At 39.3% G+C, this 20,000-nt stretch overlaps 1 protein-coding gene across 5 annotated transcripts in view; it reads right to left on the bottom strand.

Moving 5' to 3' along the window:
• Positions 1 to 20,000, bottom strand: part of LOC135092941 (uncharacterized) — a 393,086-nt gene that overhangs the window by 86,401 nt on the left and 286,685 nt on the right. The window contains exon 7 of one of the 5 annotated variants that reach the window (XM_063991754.1): positions 17,812 to 18,678. The exons of the other annotated variants lie outside the window; for them this stretch is intronic. Coding sequence (XP_063847824.1) covers positions 18,636 to 18,678 — 43 coding nt within the window. The 3' untranslated portion in view covers positions 17,812 to 18,635. Of the gene's footprint in view, positions 1 to 17,811; positions 18,679 to 20,000 lie in introns of those variants that run through there. 5 annotated transcript variants of the gene reach the window in all.

Below are 20,000 nucleotides of genomic sequence, written 5' to 3' on the forward strand. Positions count from 1 at the left end.
TTTCTTTTTTTATTTAAATTATCTAGTTTTGTGTCTGTGTTCCTTTTTTCACTTGCATTGTCTAGTATTTTTTTTTCATTGAATTACCTTAATTTTTGCGTGCGTTTTTTCCTTTATTTATTCCTGCCTTTGCTTTTATGTAATCTTCATCCACTATTATCTTACTACCCAAGAAGAACCCAGCTAGTGTCGAGTCAATGGCAAACTTTCCCAAAATAAGATAAACTCATGGGCAGAGATGGAAGATGAATGTATATTTCACACAGGAAATCCCACGTGTAGGGCCACTTCCGTCATGCAGCCTTCCTTACTGGCATATGTTCCTATGTTTTATTTTCTTTCCGAGTAAAGTGAAACACTGTATTCTCAAACATCTTACCTCGACAGTCTTTCACAGGCTTTACTGGAGCTTACGGGGTTTGCAAGAGTGTTTATTTAATGACACTAATGATAGTTTCAACAAGGATTACTCATCATCGATAGGAAAACACTCATTAGAACGTAACTGATCATACACATAACCATTGAAAAAACAGAAATGGCTAGAGCTCAAAGCGTTCAGAGTACAGGTTTAGCAAAGGCAGTTAATTAATGAATCTAATTACAGTCTGAACAAGGAATACTTGCCATTAACTGGAAAACTGATGAGAACCTAACAAATCTTTTCCTCCTTCTCCTGTCCTCCTTTTCCTTCTCCCTCTCTCTCGTCCCTTCATCCCTTACATTCTTCAAACGAATACTTTTAGACCAGAGCCAGAATAAAGGAGTGATATGGGCATCCTGGTCGTTACACATTCACATGCCCGTATACATCAAACACTTAACCCCTCCACGATACTCCTGGTGAAAGTCCAAAGAGTTTCCGGACTTAGGAGACGGTAAAGGTAAAGTTTGTAGTGAGGAGAGGCGAGTCTGTAGGTTTAGAGGAAGACGAGCTGCTCCAGTCACTCCAATCAGTGACGAGTTCACAAGAGTTCTGTTTTCTCCTTCTCTATAACCAGGACTGTTTCGGGAGAAGAGATCACGACATGGAAGGAAATTGGCTCGCTTCTACTACTCTTCGAAACATTTCTGTTCTGTTTTTCTGGCTGTGGCATATAAAGCTTTTTTTTCCCTTTCCTTTATTTTTATCTTTATTATTTATATATTTCTTCTTTATTTATTTATTTTTATTTTTTTGGCTGGCATCACGACGTCTTCAGTCTGTTTTTTTTTTTTTTTTCAAATTTTTGAAATCTTTATAATTTACCTTCTTTTCTTTTTGAAGCGGTAAATATACAGTTTTTTCTTTTCCCTTTTCTGTGTTTTAACTGTCCTCTTTTATCCGTAAAAATAAGCTTAAGTTCGAACTAAAAGATGGAAATGAGGAGCTAAAGATCCAATGCAAAGTTAGAAGTGAGAACAGTAAAGTAATAAAAATAAGCTTAAGTTTCCGTTGGAAGTTGGAAACTAAGAGAGTATAGTGATTATAGTAAGCTTGAGAGCCCACTCAGACTTACAAACGAGGCGGGTAAAGTAGTAAATGCACACTTAAGATCCAAAAGAAGGCTAAAAATGAAAAAAAAAATAAATAAATAAAAATAAATAAATAAATAACCTTAAGATTCACACTTGAAAGCTAGAAGGGAAAGAAATATAGGAGTAACAACAAGCTTAAAATCAAATTCAGAGTTAAAAACGAGAGAGTAGAGTCGTAAATATTCAGAGCTGGAAATGGAGAGTAATGATAATAAGCTCACGATCAAATTAAAACTTAGAAATGAGGAGAATAAAATACTAAAATTAAGTTCCAGCTCCAATTAAAATTTAGGCGTGAACGGAGTATAACAAAGACGGAATTTGAGTCACATTCTTTCCTAACAATGGGACGCACAGTTATGTAAGAAAACAATGAAACGATGTGAATAGAAGGTCAAGTTGCTCTCTTAACACCTTCCTTCCTCTCACTGCCTCCTTACAGTTACACACACACACACACACACACACACACTAGTGACTCTCTCTCTCTCTCTCTCTCTCTCTCTCTCTCTCTCTCTCTCTCTCTCTCTCTCTCTCTCTCTCTCTCTCTCTCCAAGAATAAAAATGAACAATGAAAATCACACGTGTCTCTTTAAATCAACTGAAAAAAAATAACACGTAGAGGAATTTAATATTACACAAACACACACACACACACACACACACACACACACACACACACACAATATCGAGCAGACCACCACCATATTTTTCCCTCTCCCAAAACTTCTCCTTGGCCGCTGACACCTCGCGCCGCTCAGGGACAGGCGAGGACACACGACAAACAACACTTCCAAGTTTAAACTGCCTTTTTGCGACCCACAAGTAACCTCCTTCTCGCCCGCAAAGTGAGCAAACAATGGCCAAACCTAATATAACCTTTCCTGACTTAACGTTTCATGGGATGTATGTGTAAGAATGATAGATAACCTTTCTTTTTTTGGTGGGGTGGGAGCGGTAAGGGAATTTAGAAGTGATTTTTGAAATTTTGATGCTAGAAACCAACCCCCCCCCCAAAAAAAAATAAAATAAATAAATAATAGTCTGACTTAATGTAACGTTATCTGACAATGTTTCACAGGAATCTGACGAGGAAAAGATTTTTTTTTTCGGGGATAAGAGAGTTCAGAATTGATTTTTTCTATTTTTTTCTGCTACAAACCCCACACCCCCCAAAAAAAAAAATTGTCTGATCTAACGTAACCTTTCCTTACTTAACGCTTCATGAAAAGTGTGTGTAAGAGTGACAAAGAAATGCTTCCCTAACTTCTTTATTTATATTTTTGAAGGGAATTCATAATTGTTTTCATATTTCTATGTTACAAACTAAAAAAAAAAAAAAATAAATAAAAAAATAATAAAAAAAGTAGTCTGACAATATAATGTTACCTGACTTAACATTTCATGGGAACTGTGTGTAAAAGCAACAAAGAAAAGCAAATTTTGGAGGAGAATAAGGGAATTCAGAAATTATTTTTCCATTTTTCGGCTAGAAACTAAAAATAATAATAAAAATAATAATAAATAAATAAATAAATAGTCCGACCTAGTACAACTTTACCTGACTTAACGACTCATGGGGATTAAGTGTAAAAGTGGAAAAGAAAAGATCGTAGCTAACTAACATTCTTTGGGAGGAATCGGAATAAAATAAATAAACAATTTCCTGACCTAACCTAACCTTACCTGACTCAATTTTCACTGGAGTGACGTGTAAAAATAAGAAACAAGAAAAACCAGAACTGACTGAGGTTTTTTGGGAGATGCAGTCACATTTAATTACTTTCCTGCTGCAAACTGAACGAACAAAGATGAGACTTCACCTAACCTTACTTGACCAAACGTTTCATGAGAGAAAAGTGCAGAAGTATTATAGAAAAGACCGTGACTGACTTTTTTTTTTTTAAGTTAAAGTTAATCTATTTTCCTGCTGCACACTAAGCAAACAACGGCCTCACCTAATATAACCTTACTTTATTTAGCGTTTCATGTAAGTAATGTCTAAAATTAAGAAAAAGAAAGATCGTTGCTGATGTAACCTTTTCTTTTACTTTTTTTTTAAAGGGTGTGAAGGAGAGTCACGATTAATCTATTCTCTTTTTGCAAACTAAACGAACACAGACAGAACTCGATATAACTTGACCAAACTTCAAGCTTCTTAGGAAAGGACAAGAAAAGACCGTGGCTGACCTAAACTTTTCTTTCTTTTCTTTTGGTGAACTGAACGTAACTTATTTTCCTGAATCAAATTAATCAAACGCTTTCCTACCTAAACCTAACCTACCTTAAGGCTTCATCAAAATGTGTCAGAGAGAGAGAGAGAGAGAGAGAGAGAGAGAGAGAGAGAGAGAGAGAGAGAGAGAGAGAGAGAGAGAGAGAGAGAGAGAGAGAGAGAGAGAGAGAGAGAGAGAGAGAGAGAGAGAGAATTTGATTAATATTTTAACGTTTTAACATGTCTTCTTATTATTATTTAAAAGGTTACTCGTATATTACATTTTAAATCTGTCAACATTACTTATTCATTATAAAGGTTACACGTGGATTACACATTAAACATTCGTCATTATTACTCTCTCATTATAATTAAACTTTTTCATAATTTTGCATCCCAAGAACTAGGAAAAATATTTATTGCATAGCCTATATTTCACATTTCAATTTATCTTTATCCTCTTCACCACTTGTCAGTGTTATTTCCATTTATTTCTTTCCCCACAGTAATGCAATCAGTCTCCTTCCTCTCTACTTATTTCCTCCTATTCTTTTTCCCCACACTAATGTAAACACTATTTCCCTCTCTATCTTATTTCTTTTCCTATTCTTCTTCCCCACGGCAAGGTAAACACTCACTTTCTCCCTACTTATTTAATTTCCTCTTATTATTTTTATTCGCAGCCAAGTAAACACTCACTAAAAAATTTATAATGTCACTACGATTAAAGGAGCAAGAGTCTTTATATATGCTGTCCCACCCACTGGTCTCCTTTGCATATTTAAGTACAAAAGTTGGAACTCCAAAAGACACGTCTGTACTAATTTTGCAGGTAGAATATATAGTAACGTCTCAGGTAAATATAAATAATAAAAATAAAAATCACGTGAATAAAATAAATATATTCATGCAAAAGGAAATTCAGGTTGGGTTCCTTTCCATCAAATTTATTGGTAGTTCGCCATTCCACATTTTCCAACTTTTCTTGACTTTGCTTTAAAGATGTTTTTTTTTTGTACAGCCACTTAGCAACAGAACATGAACAAACGCAATGAAATAAAATGCAAAAATTCTTGTTGGGTTTCTTTGTCTCAAGTTCATTTTTAGTTTGCGTCTTCATGTTTAGCTTTTTTTTTTTTTTTTTTTAGCTTTTTCGTGTATTTGTTTCAGGTTTCTTTAGTTTAGAGTCCTTTCCCTTATGATCATGAACGGAAACCAATAAAATAATATGCAAACAGAAATTCTTGTTGGGTTTCTTTGCCTTAAACTTCATTTCGTGTTTGCCATTTCATGTTTTCAGTTTCCATGTCTTGGTTTTCATTTCGTGCCGAGTTTCTCTTGCTCCCCTCCTCGTCCGTCCTTCCCGCGCACGTTTCTCAGTTCCTCAGTTCGCGATTTATGTGGTCTAAATTATTCGTTTCGTCTTGCAACAACTTTATCGTCACAAGTTTGCACGCAAGTCCTTCCTGGGCTTTCAATTTTTCAATCTGGCCCTATTTCATTTTTTCTCAACTTATTCCTTATGCTCTTTATTTTCATGCCGTCTTAAGATTCGTATTTCAGCAGTTTAAACTATTTCATTATTTTATCAAGTCTCCTTTCATTCTTGATCTCTCTCTTGTTCTTCGGTCTTCCGTGATTAATATTTTATTTCTTACTTTCACTTTTGTGTTCTGTTCCGTGGTCTTAAACTCCATATATTATTAGATTTCTTCATTTTTCGTTTTTTTCTTAATATCATTTAATCTCCCACAAATACATTACATTTCACTTCCTTACCTTCATTTTATCTTTTACTTTTCTTGCATTTCATTGCACAGCTATTTAAATTATTTCAGTTTATTTCACAATCTCCCCCTCTCTCTTTTTTTTTCCACCTCTCTATTTATTCTTTTCCGCCTCTAATTATTTCGTTAAATTTCACTTCTTAACCTTCAATATATATATATATATATATATATATATATATATATATATATATATATATATATATATATATATATATATATATATATATATATATTCCCCTCGCTTCTCGTATTTTAACCGTTTAAACTAACGCATTTTTTTAAAGTTTCATTTTATTTTTTTTCTTCTTGTCTCTGCTTCTTCCCTCACTCCTCCAGTCTGTTTTCGGCCCAACCATTTCACCATTTTAATTCATTATATACAAAAGCAAAAGGCGCCGGACAAATTTTCTCTCTCACCTACTCTCCTAAAACTTTTCTCTTTTTTTTTTCTGGTACTTTTGTGCTGTGCTGCTTTTGTCTTCCGGTGCGTGTGTTGCTTTTACTAAATTCCACCTTTATTTATCTTTTTAGTTATATTTTGGCTTTCCTCTTTTTTATAAATCTGGTGCAAATATAATTAATTTTGTTTTATATTTATGTTTATTCATTGTATTTGTGTTGTTTTTATCTTTTTTTTAACTTTTTTCACGTTTTTACCCTTCCATTACAATGAGAGAGAGAGAGAGAGAGAGAGAGAGAGAGAGAGAGAGAGAGAGAGAGAGAGAGAGAGAGAGAGAGAGAGAGAGAGAGAGAGAAAGGAAAACTACTGCGAACACTCTTTTCATACTTTATTTCAACTTTTTTTCTCTCATCTTAACTTTTTCCCCTTCTCCAATTTATCTTTCATTTCCTCGATGTATTCCCTTCCCTTTCTCATTCTCCCCACTAATTTTTTTTCATCTCTCTCTCTCTCTCTCTCTCTCTCTCTCTCTCTCTCTCTCTCTCTCTCTCTCTCTCTCTCTCTCTCTCTCTCTCTCTCTCTCTCTCTCTCTCTCTCATTACGAACCAAATACCAGAACGTATCAGACATTTTTTTTTTTTTTTTTTTTTTTTTTTTATTTAAACAAAAATTTACATCAGGCTTAAAACAACACGTTTTTTATGCTGTTATTTGAAAAGCCTATACTTAAATGTAAGGAAGAAAATATATACAAAAAGTAAACTCATCCTAATATATATATATATAGACATGATTAACACAGCACTAGTGTGGGGGGTTGTGTTTTACGCCACCTGTGTGCAGCCACTTTCACCTGCTGGAGTGTCATTGTCTGTGTATCACTCGTGGCTGCCGTAAACACATTCCACAGTCTGGAGGTTCTAGCTGTGTAAGAGCGCTGGTGCTGCCTCGAGTAAGATCGAGGCACTTGCACCAGCATGTCATTGGAGGTGGTGGTCCTGGACTCCCTCTGGACAGCTCGTGGTGGGGAGCCTTATCGAGCTGAGATGAGGGACCTCCAGAACCCGGGCCTTGTGCTGGACCACCAGCGCCGACACGTCCCGCCGATGCTCTAGCGACGTGACTCCGGTCTGCTCCTCCTGCTGCTGCTGCTGCTGCTGCTGCTGCTGCTGCTGTCCGTCCATCCCCACCAAGCGCAGGGCACGGCGTTGCACAGCATCCAGTCTCTGCAAGTGGGTGGGGGCACTCGACATCCAGGACAAGGCACTGTACTCCATACAAGGCCGTATCTGAGCCTTGTACAGTGTGAGGATGCCCCGGGAGTCGAGGTTTCCTGACATCCGACGCAGTGCAGAGACTCGCTGGGAGACCTGGTGGGCAACAGCAGCAACATGGCGGTCAAAGCGCAGGCCACAGTCCACTGTCACTCCCAGCAACTTGACGTGTTCCTGGAGGGGAAGTGTCTGGCCTCCAAAAATCAGACAGCCTGAGACGGCTGGGGAGGCAGCTGGGGACCGTGAGATGACCATGGCCTGCGTCTTTTCTGGAGCGAAGCTGACTTGCCACGCCTCTCCCCACTCCATCACCAGCCTGAGCTGCCTATTTAGCTCTCTAACGGCTCGTTGACTGTCGGAGCGGCAGTAGGAGCGGGAGAGATTGCAGTCGTCGGCGTATGCAAGCAGAGTCGGGATTTGCCGCAGGAGGTCATCGATGTATATGTTCCACAGGATCGGGCCCAACACTGAACCCTGTGGAACTGAGGCCTGTATAGGTAACGGCTGGGATGCCTGTCCATTGATGACTACCCGGAGGGTTCTCCCCTGGAGGTAGTCCTCGAGCAGTGCAAGGAGGTTGCCCTGGATACCCTTGGCGCAAAGCTTTTTACAAGCCCCGCGTGCCAGACCCTATCAAAGGCCCCAGCAATGTCCAGGGCCACCACAAGAGTATCCAGACCTTCGTCCAGGGCATCCTGCCAGCCTTGGGAGAGGAGGGTGAGGAGGTCCGCTGTTGAGCGGCCAGGCCGGAAGCCGAACTGTCTGTCTGAGAGGAGGCGGTGCTCACTCAGGTGATGACAGATGACACCTGCCACCACCTGCTCCAGCAACTTGCCCACCACGGAGAGCAGCGAGATGGGTCTGTAGTTGCTGGGCTCAGACTTTGAGTTCTTCTTGTGGGCTGGTACCACTCGCGCCTCCTTCCATATAGAGGGCCACCTGTGCTCCATCAGGCAGGCCCTGAAGACGCTGGTGAGAGGACCTGACAGCTCACTGGCGCAACGTTTGAGGAGCCGCGGGCTGATGTCGTCCGGGCCGGTGGCTTTGTTCTCCTCTACTTCCCTCATCAGCCGCTCCACCTGTTCACGTGTCACCTGAACATCGGCGACGGTGTGGTATGTTTCCTGAGGGAGGTGAGGTGGACGTCTACCCGGATCAGTGACTGACATCTTCTCTGCGAAAAAATCAGCGAGTAGAGAAGCCTTGTCCTCACTGCTGGCGGCTGTTGTCCCGTCCGGCCTTGTTAGTGGAGGAACAGTGTCGCGGCGGCCTGTTCCTTGCTGCTCCTTGACAAGCCTCCACCAGGTCTTGTGGCCAACCCCTGAGCCACAGAGCTTTTGCCTCAGGTCCTCTCGCTGCTGCCGTCTCGCCCACCTGCAGGTAGCTGTCACCCGTCTACACGCCACACGGTGTTGGGCCCAGTTGTAGTGTGTTGGACGACGTTTGTACCTCACCCAGGCTTCGTGTTTAGCCTCAGCGGCCGCTCGGCATCGGTAACCAAACCAAGCAGGGTCATTAGGCCTAACGAGGTACCTTCTGCTGGGGACGTGTTGCTGCTGGAGGGCAAGGAGCTTGGTGGTGAGGGCACGGGCCTTTTCCTCCGCGTTGCCTATCAGTAGGGCGTCCCAGTCCAAGCGAACGATGTCGTGTCTCAGGGATGCCCAGTCAGCCTGCTCCCACAGCCAGATAGTGCGCGGGGCGGCGGCCTCCCTCGCTATATCCAGCTTGACTCGTGCCAGCACGGCATGGTGGTCGGAGGTGCCCACCGTCCCCAGTTGATGGCAGACGATGCTGGAGTCAGGGAGGTCTGTTAGCACAGGGTCCAGCGACCCTCCCCTCTCATGTGTAGGGAAGGACACGTGGTTCGTCAGACCCTGCACCATCAGGAGGCTGTTAAAGGCATCCTGCTCCAGGTGGAAGTTTAGATCCCCCAGAATCATGACGTGGGAACACTTGTGCCGCTGTAGCATAGTGTCTAATTCCTCCGTCAGAAAATCCAGCGCTGAACGTCCTTGCCTTGGGGGACGGTACATGACACACAGGAGGAGTCCTGTGCTGTCATTTATTACCACTCTGAAGAACAGCGCCTCCATTCCTTCAGGCAGCACCACGTCAATTTTTTTTTTTTTTTTTTTTTTTTTTTTTTTTGAGTTTGGAGGCCGTGTTTGAAGCAGGCAGCCACGCCTCCGCCCACTCTATGCTCACGGTCCTTCCTCACCCACTTTGTGTAGCCTGGGATGTTGCCAAACGTCGGCTCCACCTCACCACTGAGCCACGTTTCCGTGACGGCAACAATGTCCGCGTTGTGTCGGAGGACAAAGTTGTGGGTGAGGTCACCAAGGTTGGTGCGAAGGCCCCTCACGTTGGCCGACACAACAGTCAGGTGTCGGCTGAGGTGGCCAGTCTTTTGTTTTTTCTTGGCGCTGGTTTGACTTAGGGCTACCTTGGCAGGGGGAGGCGTGTTACTGCCTTCCCTGCCACATGAGTGGGCTCCAGTCGTGGTGTTGCCTGGGTTGTGGTTGCCATGTTGGTGGGTAGGGGTGGAGAGGGGAGTCTCGAAAGGGCAGCTGAGGTTGAGGATTTAGCTCTTTTCTCCATCCTTCTGTCAGGACCCTTCTGAGAATCGTTTCCTGCCTTATATCAGCAGTGCGGCTGTAACACACCTCGGATGTGTGTCCGAGGCGGGAGCAGTAGTCGCAGCGTGGTCTGTCTCCACCTCTGACGTCCCTTTGGGATCTAAAATGATGTGGGTGGGACTGGGGTGCGGGGAGGGTTGGGTCGCGCACCTGGTGTGGCGGAGTGAGGTCCTAATCGCTGCTGACCTCGTTTCTTCCTCCTCTTGTTGCTGCTGCTCCTGTTGTTGTTGTTGTTTCTGCCATTGCTGATACTGTTCCTGTTGTTACTGTCGTTGCTGCTGCTGCTCCTCCTCCTGTTGTTGATGTTGGTGGTGTATCTTAGAATTCTCTCTCTCTCTCTCTCTCTCTCTCTCTCTCTCTCTCTCTCTCTCTCTCTCTCTCTCTCTCTCTCTCTCCTTCTAGAACGTAATTTCCACTTTCTATCTCCTCTTTCGTCTCGTTCTTCTTCCCCCCTCCTCCCTTACATTCTTCCACTCTCATTCCTTGTCATTTTTGTGCGTTCGATTGCTTTCTCCTCTCTTTCATTTTCACCCTTTAGTCTGCTACAACAGGATACGTCATTGACAATGCATTCTCCCGCCATTAAAAGGAGAAAGGATACAGACAGGAGATAAAAAGTTGGGAATGAAGGAAAGTAGAATAAATTATACACACGAAGGGAACTGAGAGAGAGAGAGAGAGAGAGAGAGAGAGAGAGAGAGAGAGAGAGAGAGAGAGAGAGAGAGAGAGAGAGAGAGAGAGAGAGAGAGAGAGAGAGAGAGAGAAAATGAGTTAAATGTTGAGTCACTTAGAAAACGAAAGACACAGTAGAGTGAATAAAGTAAGATAAAAGTAAGTACAAAAATTAAAGTAAGGAAATAAAGGGAAGTAAGGGAAATATTTGTGGAAAAGTCAGGTAAAATTGAAAATATGTAAAATGGTGCTTTTTTTTTTTTTTTTTTTGTGTGTGTGTGTGTGTGTGTGTGTGTGTGTGTGTGTGTGTGTGTGTGTGTGTGTGTGTGTGTGTGTGTGTGTGTGTGTGTGTGTGTGTGTGTCATGCACGTGCCTGCATATGGATTAACAAAAGTCAAATATTAAAAAGAAATCAGAGACGTCCATGAAAAAATATAAATACACAGAAGGTCAAACACACCCCGTTTTCTGTTGATGAATTGAAAATGTCTACCTTCAAAAAGAAAACGATAACATGCGTGACTCCCGTAAAAGGTTAATTTCAGTTTTTCATTTACTTTTCAAAATATTCACGTACATTCGGTATCCGCAAGAAGGAAGGAAGCAACGCAAACTCTCTATGCAATATCATGTGAAATAACCTTGAGCGGGATGTTATTGATGTTATTATGTCACAAGAACACTTTTTGCTTTATACAAATACCTTTCTCCCTCTTGTATGTGTAGCATTAAGTATTTTTTTTTTTTTCATCATTTAATGTCCACAAAGACGATTATGTCTGCCTGTCTGTCTGACTGTCTGTCCATCTCATTCTGGTTTCTTGTGTCTTTACGTGTATATATTATTTGTGTTTATATTCCTGTCTTTTTATCTGTCAATTTGTTGATCTGGGTCTGTTTGGGTGCGTTCAGATGTCTGTCTCTCTGTTTATCTATATTTCTGTTCTGTCTGTCTGCCTTTAAGCCTGTGAGTGTCTATCTGTTAGTATACGACTCTCTCTCTCTCTCTCTCTCTCTCTCTCTCTCTCTCTCTCTCTCTCTCTCTCTCTCTCTCTCTCTCTCTCACACACACACAAGTAAATCCATCTGAATAAATAATGGTAATCATACACAACAGAGATCCTTTAATTACCTTCCAAAAGCTTCTGTCTATTGCTGCCGGCACTCCAAAGGTTATTCGTCATGAATTCATTGGAACATAAAAAGTTCAACTGTAATTCTAATGTTGAGTTGTAAAAAATGAACCTCTCTCTCTCTCTCTCTCTCTCTCTCTCTCTCTCTCTCTCTCTCTCTCTCTCTCTCTCTCTCTCTCTCTCTCTCTTTCTTTTTTTATCTTTCGTCACAGTTTATTTCTTATTACAGATTCTTTTCTTATAATTTTCGACCCATTTTACTCTCTCTCTCTCTCTCTCTCTCTCTCTCTCTCTCTCTCTCTCTCTCTCTCTCTCTCTCTCTCTCTCTCTCTCTCTAACTTTTATTCCTCATTCACCTGTTCTTTTTATTCTTACTTTTACCTCATCAGTTTTCATCTCTATTTTTACCTGTTCCCTCTTTTTTCCCTCCTCCGCATTACTCTCTCTCTCTCTCTCTCTCTCTCTCTCTCTCTCTCTCTCTCTCTCTCTCTCTCTCTCTCTCTCTCTCTCTCTCTCTCTCTCTCTTACGTTTTCATTTTTCTCTCTCCTTTATTGGTCCTTCATTCTTTTCGTCTATTAACTTAACTTCTTATTTTTACATTCTTTGGCATTGTTTAAATATCTGATCTACAATTTATGCATTCAGCTGCAAAAGTCTTACATCTCATTATCTTGTCAAGTTTTCTTTTCCTTTCATCATTATCTCGTTTTATAATTTTTCCTTTTTTTTTCCCATTCAGCGGAAATTCTCTTATATTTTGTTTCTCTTATTGTTTAGTATTGCCTAAGTATTGCTTGGTATTATGCTATGTTTCTGAACCTGCTTCCTTCCTCGTGTAAATTAACTAAACATTATTATAATTATGAAGAGGGAAAAGTAATGTTATAATTACTCCAACGGATGGAAGAATGAAAATAATGATACTAACTCACACACACACACACACACACACACACACACACACACACACACACACACGAATCATTGCTGCTGCTGCTATGGATATTTTTTATCATTATTATTATTATTATTATTATTTATATTATCATCATCACCATCACCATTATTATTATCATCATCATTATTATCATTATTACAATTACTAATATGATTATCACTTTTATAATTTTTTTCTTATTATTACTATTATCATCACCATTATCACCATCATTATTGCTATCACCATCATTTTTATTACAACCATAACAACCACCACCATCACCACCTCCCACCACCACAACCACCACCACCACCACCACACCATACATTACGTACAACCAATTTAAACAACAAATGAACAAACTCGAATACTAGTAAATATTAACCTTGCATCATTCTTCTGCTACGTCTGGAGCAAATTGCACCGCTGCAGATGAAGGTGACTTTTAAAAGGACTCACTTTGCAGGGCATTCGCGATTTTCGGAACGAGCAAGCATGTTTAACTTCGGGAGTGAATAACATTTAGGAGTTTTCTTCCCCAACTCCAAGGTACGCTTGTTATTGTGTCCGGGAAGGTCGCCAGAGATATAATTTAGCCTTTTTTAATATTTTTTACTAAGGCAGTGGTGGTGGTGGTGGTGGTGGTGGTGGTGGTGGTGGTGGTGGTGGTAGTAGTAGTAGTAGTAGTAGGTGTAATAATGGTTGTAGCACTGGTAGTAGTTTTTGTAATGGTATTAGGGATAGTATATAGTAGTAGTAGTAGTAGTAGTAGTAGTAGTAGTAGTAGTAGTAGTAGTAGTAGTAGTAGTAGTAGTAGTAGTAGTAGTAGTAGTAATAACAGTAATAATAGCAGTAGGAGCAACGGTAATAATAATAATAATAATAATAATAATAATAATAATAATAATAATAATAATAATAATAATAATAATAACAACAAAAAATAACAACAACAACAACAACAACAACAACAAAACAAACACAAAAACATCTACACACTTAACGATACACAGAGAAGCAAGAGAAAGAAGAATCACATTAAACGGCCAATGACACAAACACACACACACACACACACACACACACACACACACGTCAAGAGTCACTGCACTTCAAGATTCAGCCCCAAAGTGTTCCTATTGCCCCGTTTAACCTTCCCAATGTGTTTCGTGAATACAATCAGAAAAACACCCATCTCTTTCTCTCTCCCTCTCCCTCTCTCTCTCTCCCTCTCCTTCCCCCTCTCCTTCTCCCTCCCTGCTTCTTATTCATGAGAGGCTGTAAGAGGAGGGCAGAGGCGAAATGAGGATGAAAAGAAGCCCAACTCAAAATTCAGCTGATATGTTTGAAAAAGGAATGATAGTTGGAATTTTATTTTTGAAAAGGGTTCAAGAGTGTTCGATTTCTGTGTGTAGGGGGATGTGGAGGAATGGGGAGTGTTGGGGTGGGGTGGGATTGGGTGGTGTGTGTGTGTGTGTGTGTGTGTGTGTGTGTGTGTGATTTCTATGTTCATTATTAAGTTTATTGCTATTCTGTCTGTCTGTCTGTTTGTCCCTCTCTTTTAATCTCTACTACTACTACTACTACTACTACTACTACTACTACTATTACTACTGCTACTACTACAACTTCACCACTTGTACCATACTCGTATTCCGCTCGACATCTCGTTCGAAACATGTCAAGCGGCCATCGAGTGTCAATGTCTCTCTCTCTCTCTCTCTCTCTCTCTCTCTCTCTCTCTCTCTCTCTCTCTCTCTCTCTCTCTCTCTCTCTCTCTCTCTCTCTCTAGTCTTTAAAGTTCGGAAAGAAGGAAAAGAGAAAAAACTCGTAAGCTACAACACGTAAAGTTAGAAAGGTCAATCGAAGGTCAGTGAAAAATGCCGAAGATATGTGATTAAATGTCTCTCTCTCTCTCTCTCTCTCTCTCTCTCTCTCTCTCTCTCTCTCTCTCTCTCTCTCTAGGGTTCTCAGTCTTTAATCTCTGAGTAGGGGTTGAGATGACAATACCCAAAGTTAGGAGTTAATCAGTCTAGAGGAGAGAGAGAGAGAGAGAGAGAGAGAGAGAGAGAGAGAGAGAGAGAGAGAGAGAGAGAGAGAGAGAGAGAGAGAGAGAGAGAGAGAGAGAGAGAGAGAGAGAGAGAGAGGAGGGGGGTTGAAAAAGATATATGATACTAAACCAAGACAAAAAAAAAAAGATGAGAGGAAGGAATGTAGTAAATAAGAAATGAGAGAGAGAGAGAGAGAGAGAGAGAGAGAGAGAGAGAGAGAGAGAGAGAGAGAGAGAGAGAGAGAGAGAGAGAGAGAGAGAGAGAGAGAGAGAGAGATTGAAGTGCAGGTAAGGGTTGGAGCATGACAAGACTGGAAGGCGAATAATTTAGTGAAACCGAAGCATTCCTGAGAGAGAAGAACACGAGACACGTCAATGAATGAAGCATGAGTCTTATGACGCGCCGAGGGAGGGAATCCAATCTACAGAAAATACTTCACTTTTTCCTCACATTAAGCCAGTTCCACACTCGCCCTCTTTTTTTCGATGGCTAGCTAAACAACGAGAGTACTTCAGATTTTTTTCGTTTACTTCAGTTTTTACTTCAGATTTTTTTCTTTTTTAAACTTTTACTTCAGATTTCTTTTACTTTTACCTCAGATTTTACTTCAGATTTTACTTCAGATTAATTTCTATTTGAAATTTTACTTTTTGCCTCAGTTTTTTCTTTTTTCTTTTCGTTTACTTCAGAATTCACTTTTTACTTAATTTCTTAATTAATTTACTTTTCTTTTTTTTTTTTTACTTAATTTCTTATATCTAGTTTTACTTTTTACTTCAGATTTTTGTTTCCTTCAGCTTTTTCGTTTGTTAGCTAACCAACAAAAACACTTCTCATCTATTCAGGGGATTACCAACATGGGGAACATTTTGGTTCGGGAGCTTAAAAAAAAGAAAAAAAAGTAATTGACCTCGATATCTGAGTGGTGAATCAGTGGTAAAGTTCCTGGATAATGCACATTGATACACTACCACGTTTTAGTTCGGGAGCTTACAAAAGGACTGGAACTGACCCGTTACGACACCAACAAGCAGTACATTACCTTGCCTTACAAACAATATGAGCTGTGGTAACAATGCATTCTTTGGTTAAGCTTGATATATAAAATGTAAAGGAGAAATTAGGATGTATTTTAACTTTGTCACCGCCACAAGAAATTATTTTTGCCACAATCGCATAAACTTATGTTCACACAAGTCTCTTCGTAAGCTACCCAAACAAAACACTCCTCTTATTTGTTCGGAAGCTTACCAACCTACAAAGGAAGAGTTTGGGTCGGATGGCTTACGAAAAGACTGTGGAAGTGGCCATTTTACCTTACCAGTTCCTGTTTTTGGTACACTCTCGCACGAAAACAAGCCGCCAAAGTTGAATGTGGAACCTGAACACGGCAGAAGGACTTTAGTTGACTACCAAACGAAAAAGGGTGACTGAGGAATTGGCCTTTTATAATACAGCATCTTGAATATTGTAATGTATTTTTTTAACTCTTCCACAACCAGATGATGCTTCAAATATTCACTTAAACGCACACACTTTTGTACTGCAGTGTCTTAAATATTGCAAAGTACAGTTAAATTCTTTCCTTGCCAGACGCCTTTTGCTATTATCACCGAAGATTGATATTTTTATATTTCAGCTTCTGACATATTTCTGGAAGTGAGAATATTTAAAATTAACATAGGATCTGCAAGTTTTACAATACATTTTTTTTTATTTATCTATTTTTTTCCAATATATGTCCATTTATGCATTAATCTTTACGGTGCTATTAATTCATGTTTTTTTTTTTTTCTGACGTAAGTAGTGCTCCAGCCAAGGACAACAAAAGTAATGCAGAAAAAGCAAACTGAAGGTGCCGCTCTATAAAGAAAACGGTTCAAAACAAGGAAAATTTACAGTATGAAGTGTCTTGGAACCTTAAACATAAACAATGATCCTCGCTGTCTTTACAATAACAAGGTCCATAAGCCCTACCAAAGTGCCAATCCCCAAAAAATACATAAATAAAAATAATATCAAATAAAAAAAAATAAAAAAAAGTCCAAAAGTATGTCCAAATTACATTATAGAGTGTCTTGAAACATTAAACATTAACGGTGACCCTCTCTGGTTTTAGAACCGAACCTAACCTATACCGTACAGAAGGCCCACTAACGGTGCCACCCTTTGAAAAAAAAAAAGATAAATAAAATAAATAAATAAATAAATAAATAAAAATCATAAATAAATAAATACGTAATAATAAAAAAAAACTCAAAAGAAAGTCAAAATTACAGAGTCAACTGTCCTGAGACCGTGAATATTAATCACAACCTTCTCTGTCTTTAGAATCAAAAAGTAAAAAAAAAAAAAAAAAAAAAAAAAACGAAGACTGACCCACAAAAAAAAAAAACTAATATAAAAAAGTTTAAACTACATGATGAAGTGTCTTGAAAAAAATGAATGCCATCCTAATAAACGGCCCTCTCTGTCCTTGTGATCTTGAAAAAAAATAATAATAATAAAAATAACAAGGTAAGAAAAAAATATAGCAATACGTTTCAGTGATCTCTAAGGAACGAGTACATTATGCAGCAGGACAAAAGAGGTACTAAGTATTTTCACATTAGTTGGTCTTCTTCCTAATATAACACTTCTCTCCTCGTCTTACGAAACAAGACTGCCAACAAAAAAACACACCTGTTCTTCCTAGAGAGAGAGAGAGAGAGAGAGAGAGAGAGAGAGAGAGAGAGAGAGAGAGAGAGAGAGAGAGAGAGAGAGAGAGAGAGAGAGAGAGAGAGAGAGAGAGAGAGAGAGAGAGAGAGAGAGAGAGAGAGAGAGAGAGAGAGAATTATTATCTATGTATTAAAACGCTTGTACCTTCTTTCGTTTCTCTCTTTGTCACGTCTTGGTATCATATTTACACATTTTGACTAAGTTCTATACACCTCCTTCCTCTTCCTTCTCCTCCTCGTCCTCCTCCTCCTCTTCCTCATCATCATCATCATCATTATCCTCCTCCATCTCCTGTTCTTCCTCTTCCTGCTCCTCTTCCTCGTAAGTATTAAATATGAAATGTTGTCGTAGTTAAATTATCATACCGTGTTATATTCACTGGTCCAGCTGGTTATCATCATTTTTATTAACAACACTAAGATACACGGAGAGACAGACAGACGGATAGACGGAGAGACAGACAGACATTATTACTAACATCATTATTATTAAGAATGGAGACACACGGACAGATAAACAGGGAGTCACATAAACAAACACACAAACAAATAAACTGATAAAATAAATAAATAGAGACAGACAAAGACAGACAAACAGACAAACAGTTAAAAAGAAAGAAAACGAACAGATACACGGAGAGAGACACAAAGAGAAATAAAACCCTCTCTCTCCCTCTCTCTCTCTCTCTCTCACACACACACACACACACACACACACAGACAGGTAGATAGAGTGGTGGTCACGTCAAGTGTGTAATGGCGGTCGTTGTCTTAATGTGTGCCGCCAGCCTCCTCCTCCTCTTCCTCTTCCTCCTCCTCTTACTCCTCCTCCTCCTCTCCCAGTGCATCAAAAAGTCGAGTGTTCCAATATTTATAGTTCCCATGCCATCTGCAGTTACAATAAACACCACAAGGCTTCCGATGCGTCTTTGTTTTTCTATACAGGTTCCGATCTCAATGGTAAAGTGGTTTGTAACTATCCCTGCCTTGATCTGTTGTTTATTCATTTATTTTTTTATTTGTTTTATTTGTTTATGTGTTATTTTGTTTCTTGTTTTTCTTTTAGTGTTTTTGTATTAGTTTGGTGTTTGTTTTTTTTGTGAGATTGATTTATTTCTTTGTTGTGTTTCTTTTGTGTGTGTTTTTTTTGTTGTGGTTTCTTATTCATATGTTTCTTTTTCTATTTCTTTTTCTGCTTCTTCTTCTTCTTGTTCTTCTTCTTGTTCTTCTTCTTTTCCATAATCTCATCCAACACCTTTTCCTCCTCCTCCTCCTCCCGCTCCTCCTTTTACTATTTTATTTTCTTTCGTTTTGTTCTTCTTTTTCTTGTAATTCTAAAAAAAAAACAAATTGTCATAACCTTCTCGCATCTATAATTCTCAACACCTAAACAAGCCATCATTTTTTCATGTTTTCCTGGACCCCTTCTTTTCTTTAACGGGAAAAGAATACATTTTTTTCTAGATCTTTCCTCCTTTTTCCTACATTTGTTCGTCTCCTTGCAATAAAAAAAAAAAAAAGAAGAAAAGTTCAGTAATATATATTTCTGCCTTTCTTTTCTGATGTGATCTTTTTTTATGTAAGAGGGACACTGGCCTGGGGCACCAAAATGTTAAGAAAAGGAGCCATTGAAGGTGCCAGTCCCTTTAGAGTACAGTAAGAATAAAAAAATAATAATAATAAAATAAAATAATAACAAAAACAGGAAGTGTCTTGAAGCGTCCCTTTTGAAACAGTTTAAGTCAAAGGTAGGAGGAAATACAGAAGCAGGTAAAGAGTTCCAGAGTTTATCAGTAGAGGGAATGAAAAATTATCTCAGAATTCAAGATTGATAAAACTAAGATGTGAAAAAGAGATAGGTAGGAACTAGTTCTTAAATAGAGTGGCAGGTGAATAAATGGACTCAGTAATCAGGTTGTTATTGCTGAGTCACTATGGAGCTTTAATTAAACCCTTTCTCTGAGATATGCAACAATTTTAAAACACTAAAAATAATGGATGAAATATTTATCAGCGTCTGCAAAAGAGAGAGGTGATGAAAAGAATAGATTTTAAAGTTTCTGGCCAGTATAATTTCAGAGGTGGATGTAGAACAAGTACAAATACGCCAAATAGCAATGAAAGAATTAAAAGATTATATAAATGAGAATCACAGGTAGAAATGGCTGAGTTATTTTTCACACAGGGACTGAAACGTGTACCTCTAATGACTTCTTGCATCTTGTCTAGTTTTATTACGTTCTTGTTTTCTTTCATCAAAAAAAGTTCAGTAATATATATATTTCTAAGAATCCTTCCCACTGTCTCCGATCCTCACATATAAAAGAAACATTGGAGTTACATTTTCTTTCCTTTCTTTTTCTGATATTTTGTCGACAAAAAATATTACCATTATTAGCACTCCCACACGATTCTCCACTTATTTCCGTCTACTGTGATGGAAAAAAGTTCAATATAGTCTCTCTCTCTCTCTCTCTCTCTCTCTCTCTCTCTCTCTCTCTCTCATAAAAAAAAGAGTCAGATGTTACTCTACTTGAATCTCAATATTGTTACTTCCTAGAGAGAGAGAGAGAGAGAGAGAGAGAGAGAGAGAGAGAGAGAGAGAGAGAGAGAGAGAGAGAGAGAGAGAGAGAGAGAGAGAGAGAGAGAGAGAGAG

Source organism: Scylla paramamosain, chromosome 41, assembly GCF_035594125.1.
Source record: "Scylla paramamosain isolate STU-SP2022 chromosome 41, ASM3559412v1, whole genome shotgun sequence".
In the NCBI taxonomy this organism is placed as follows: domain Eukaryota; kingdom Metazoa; phylum Arthropoda; class Malacostraca; order Decapoda; family Portunidae; genus Scylla; species Scylla paramamosain.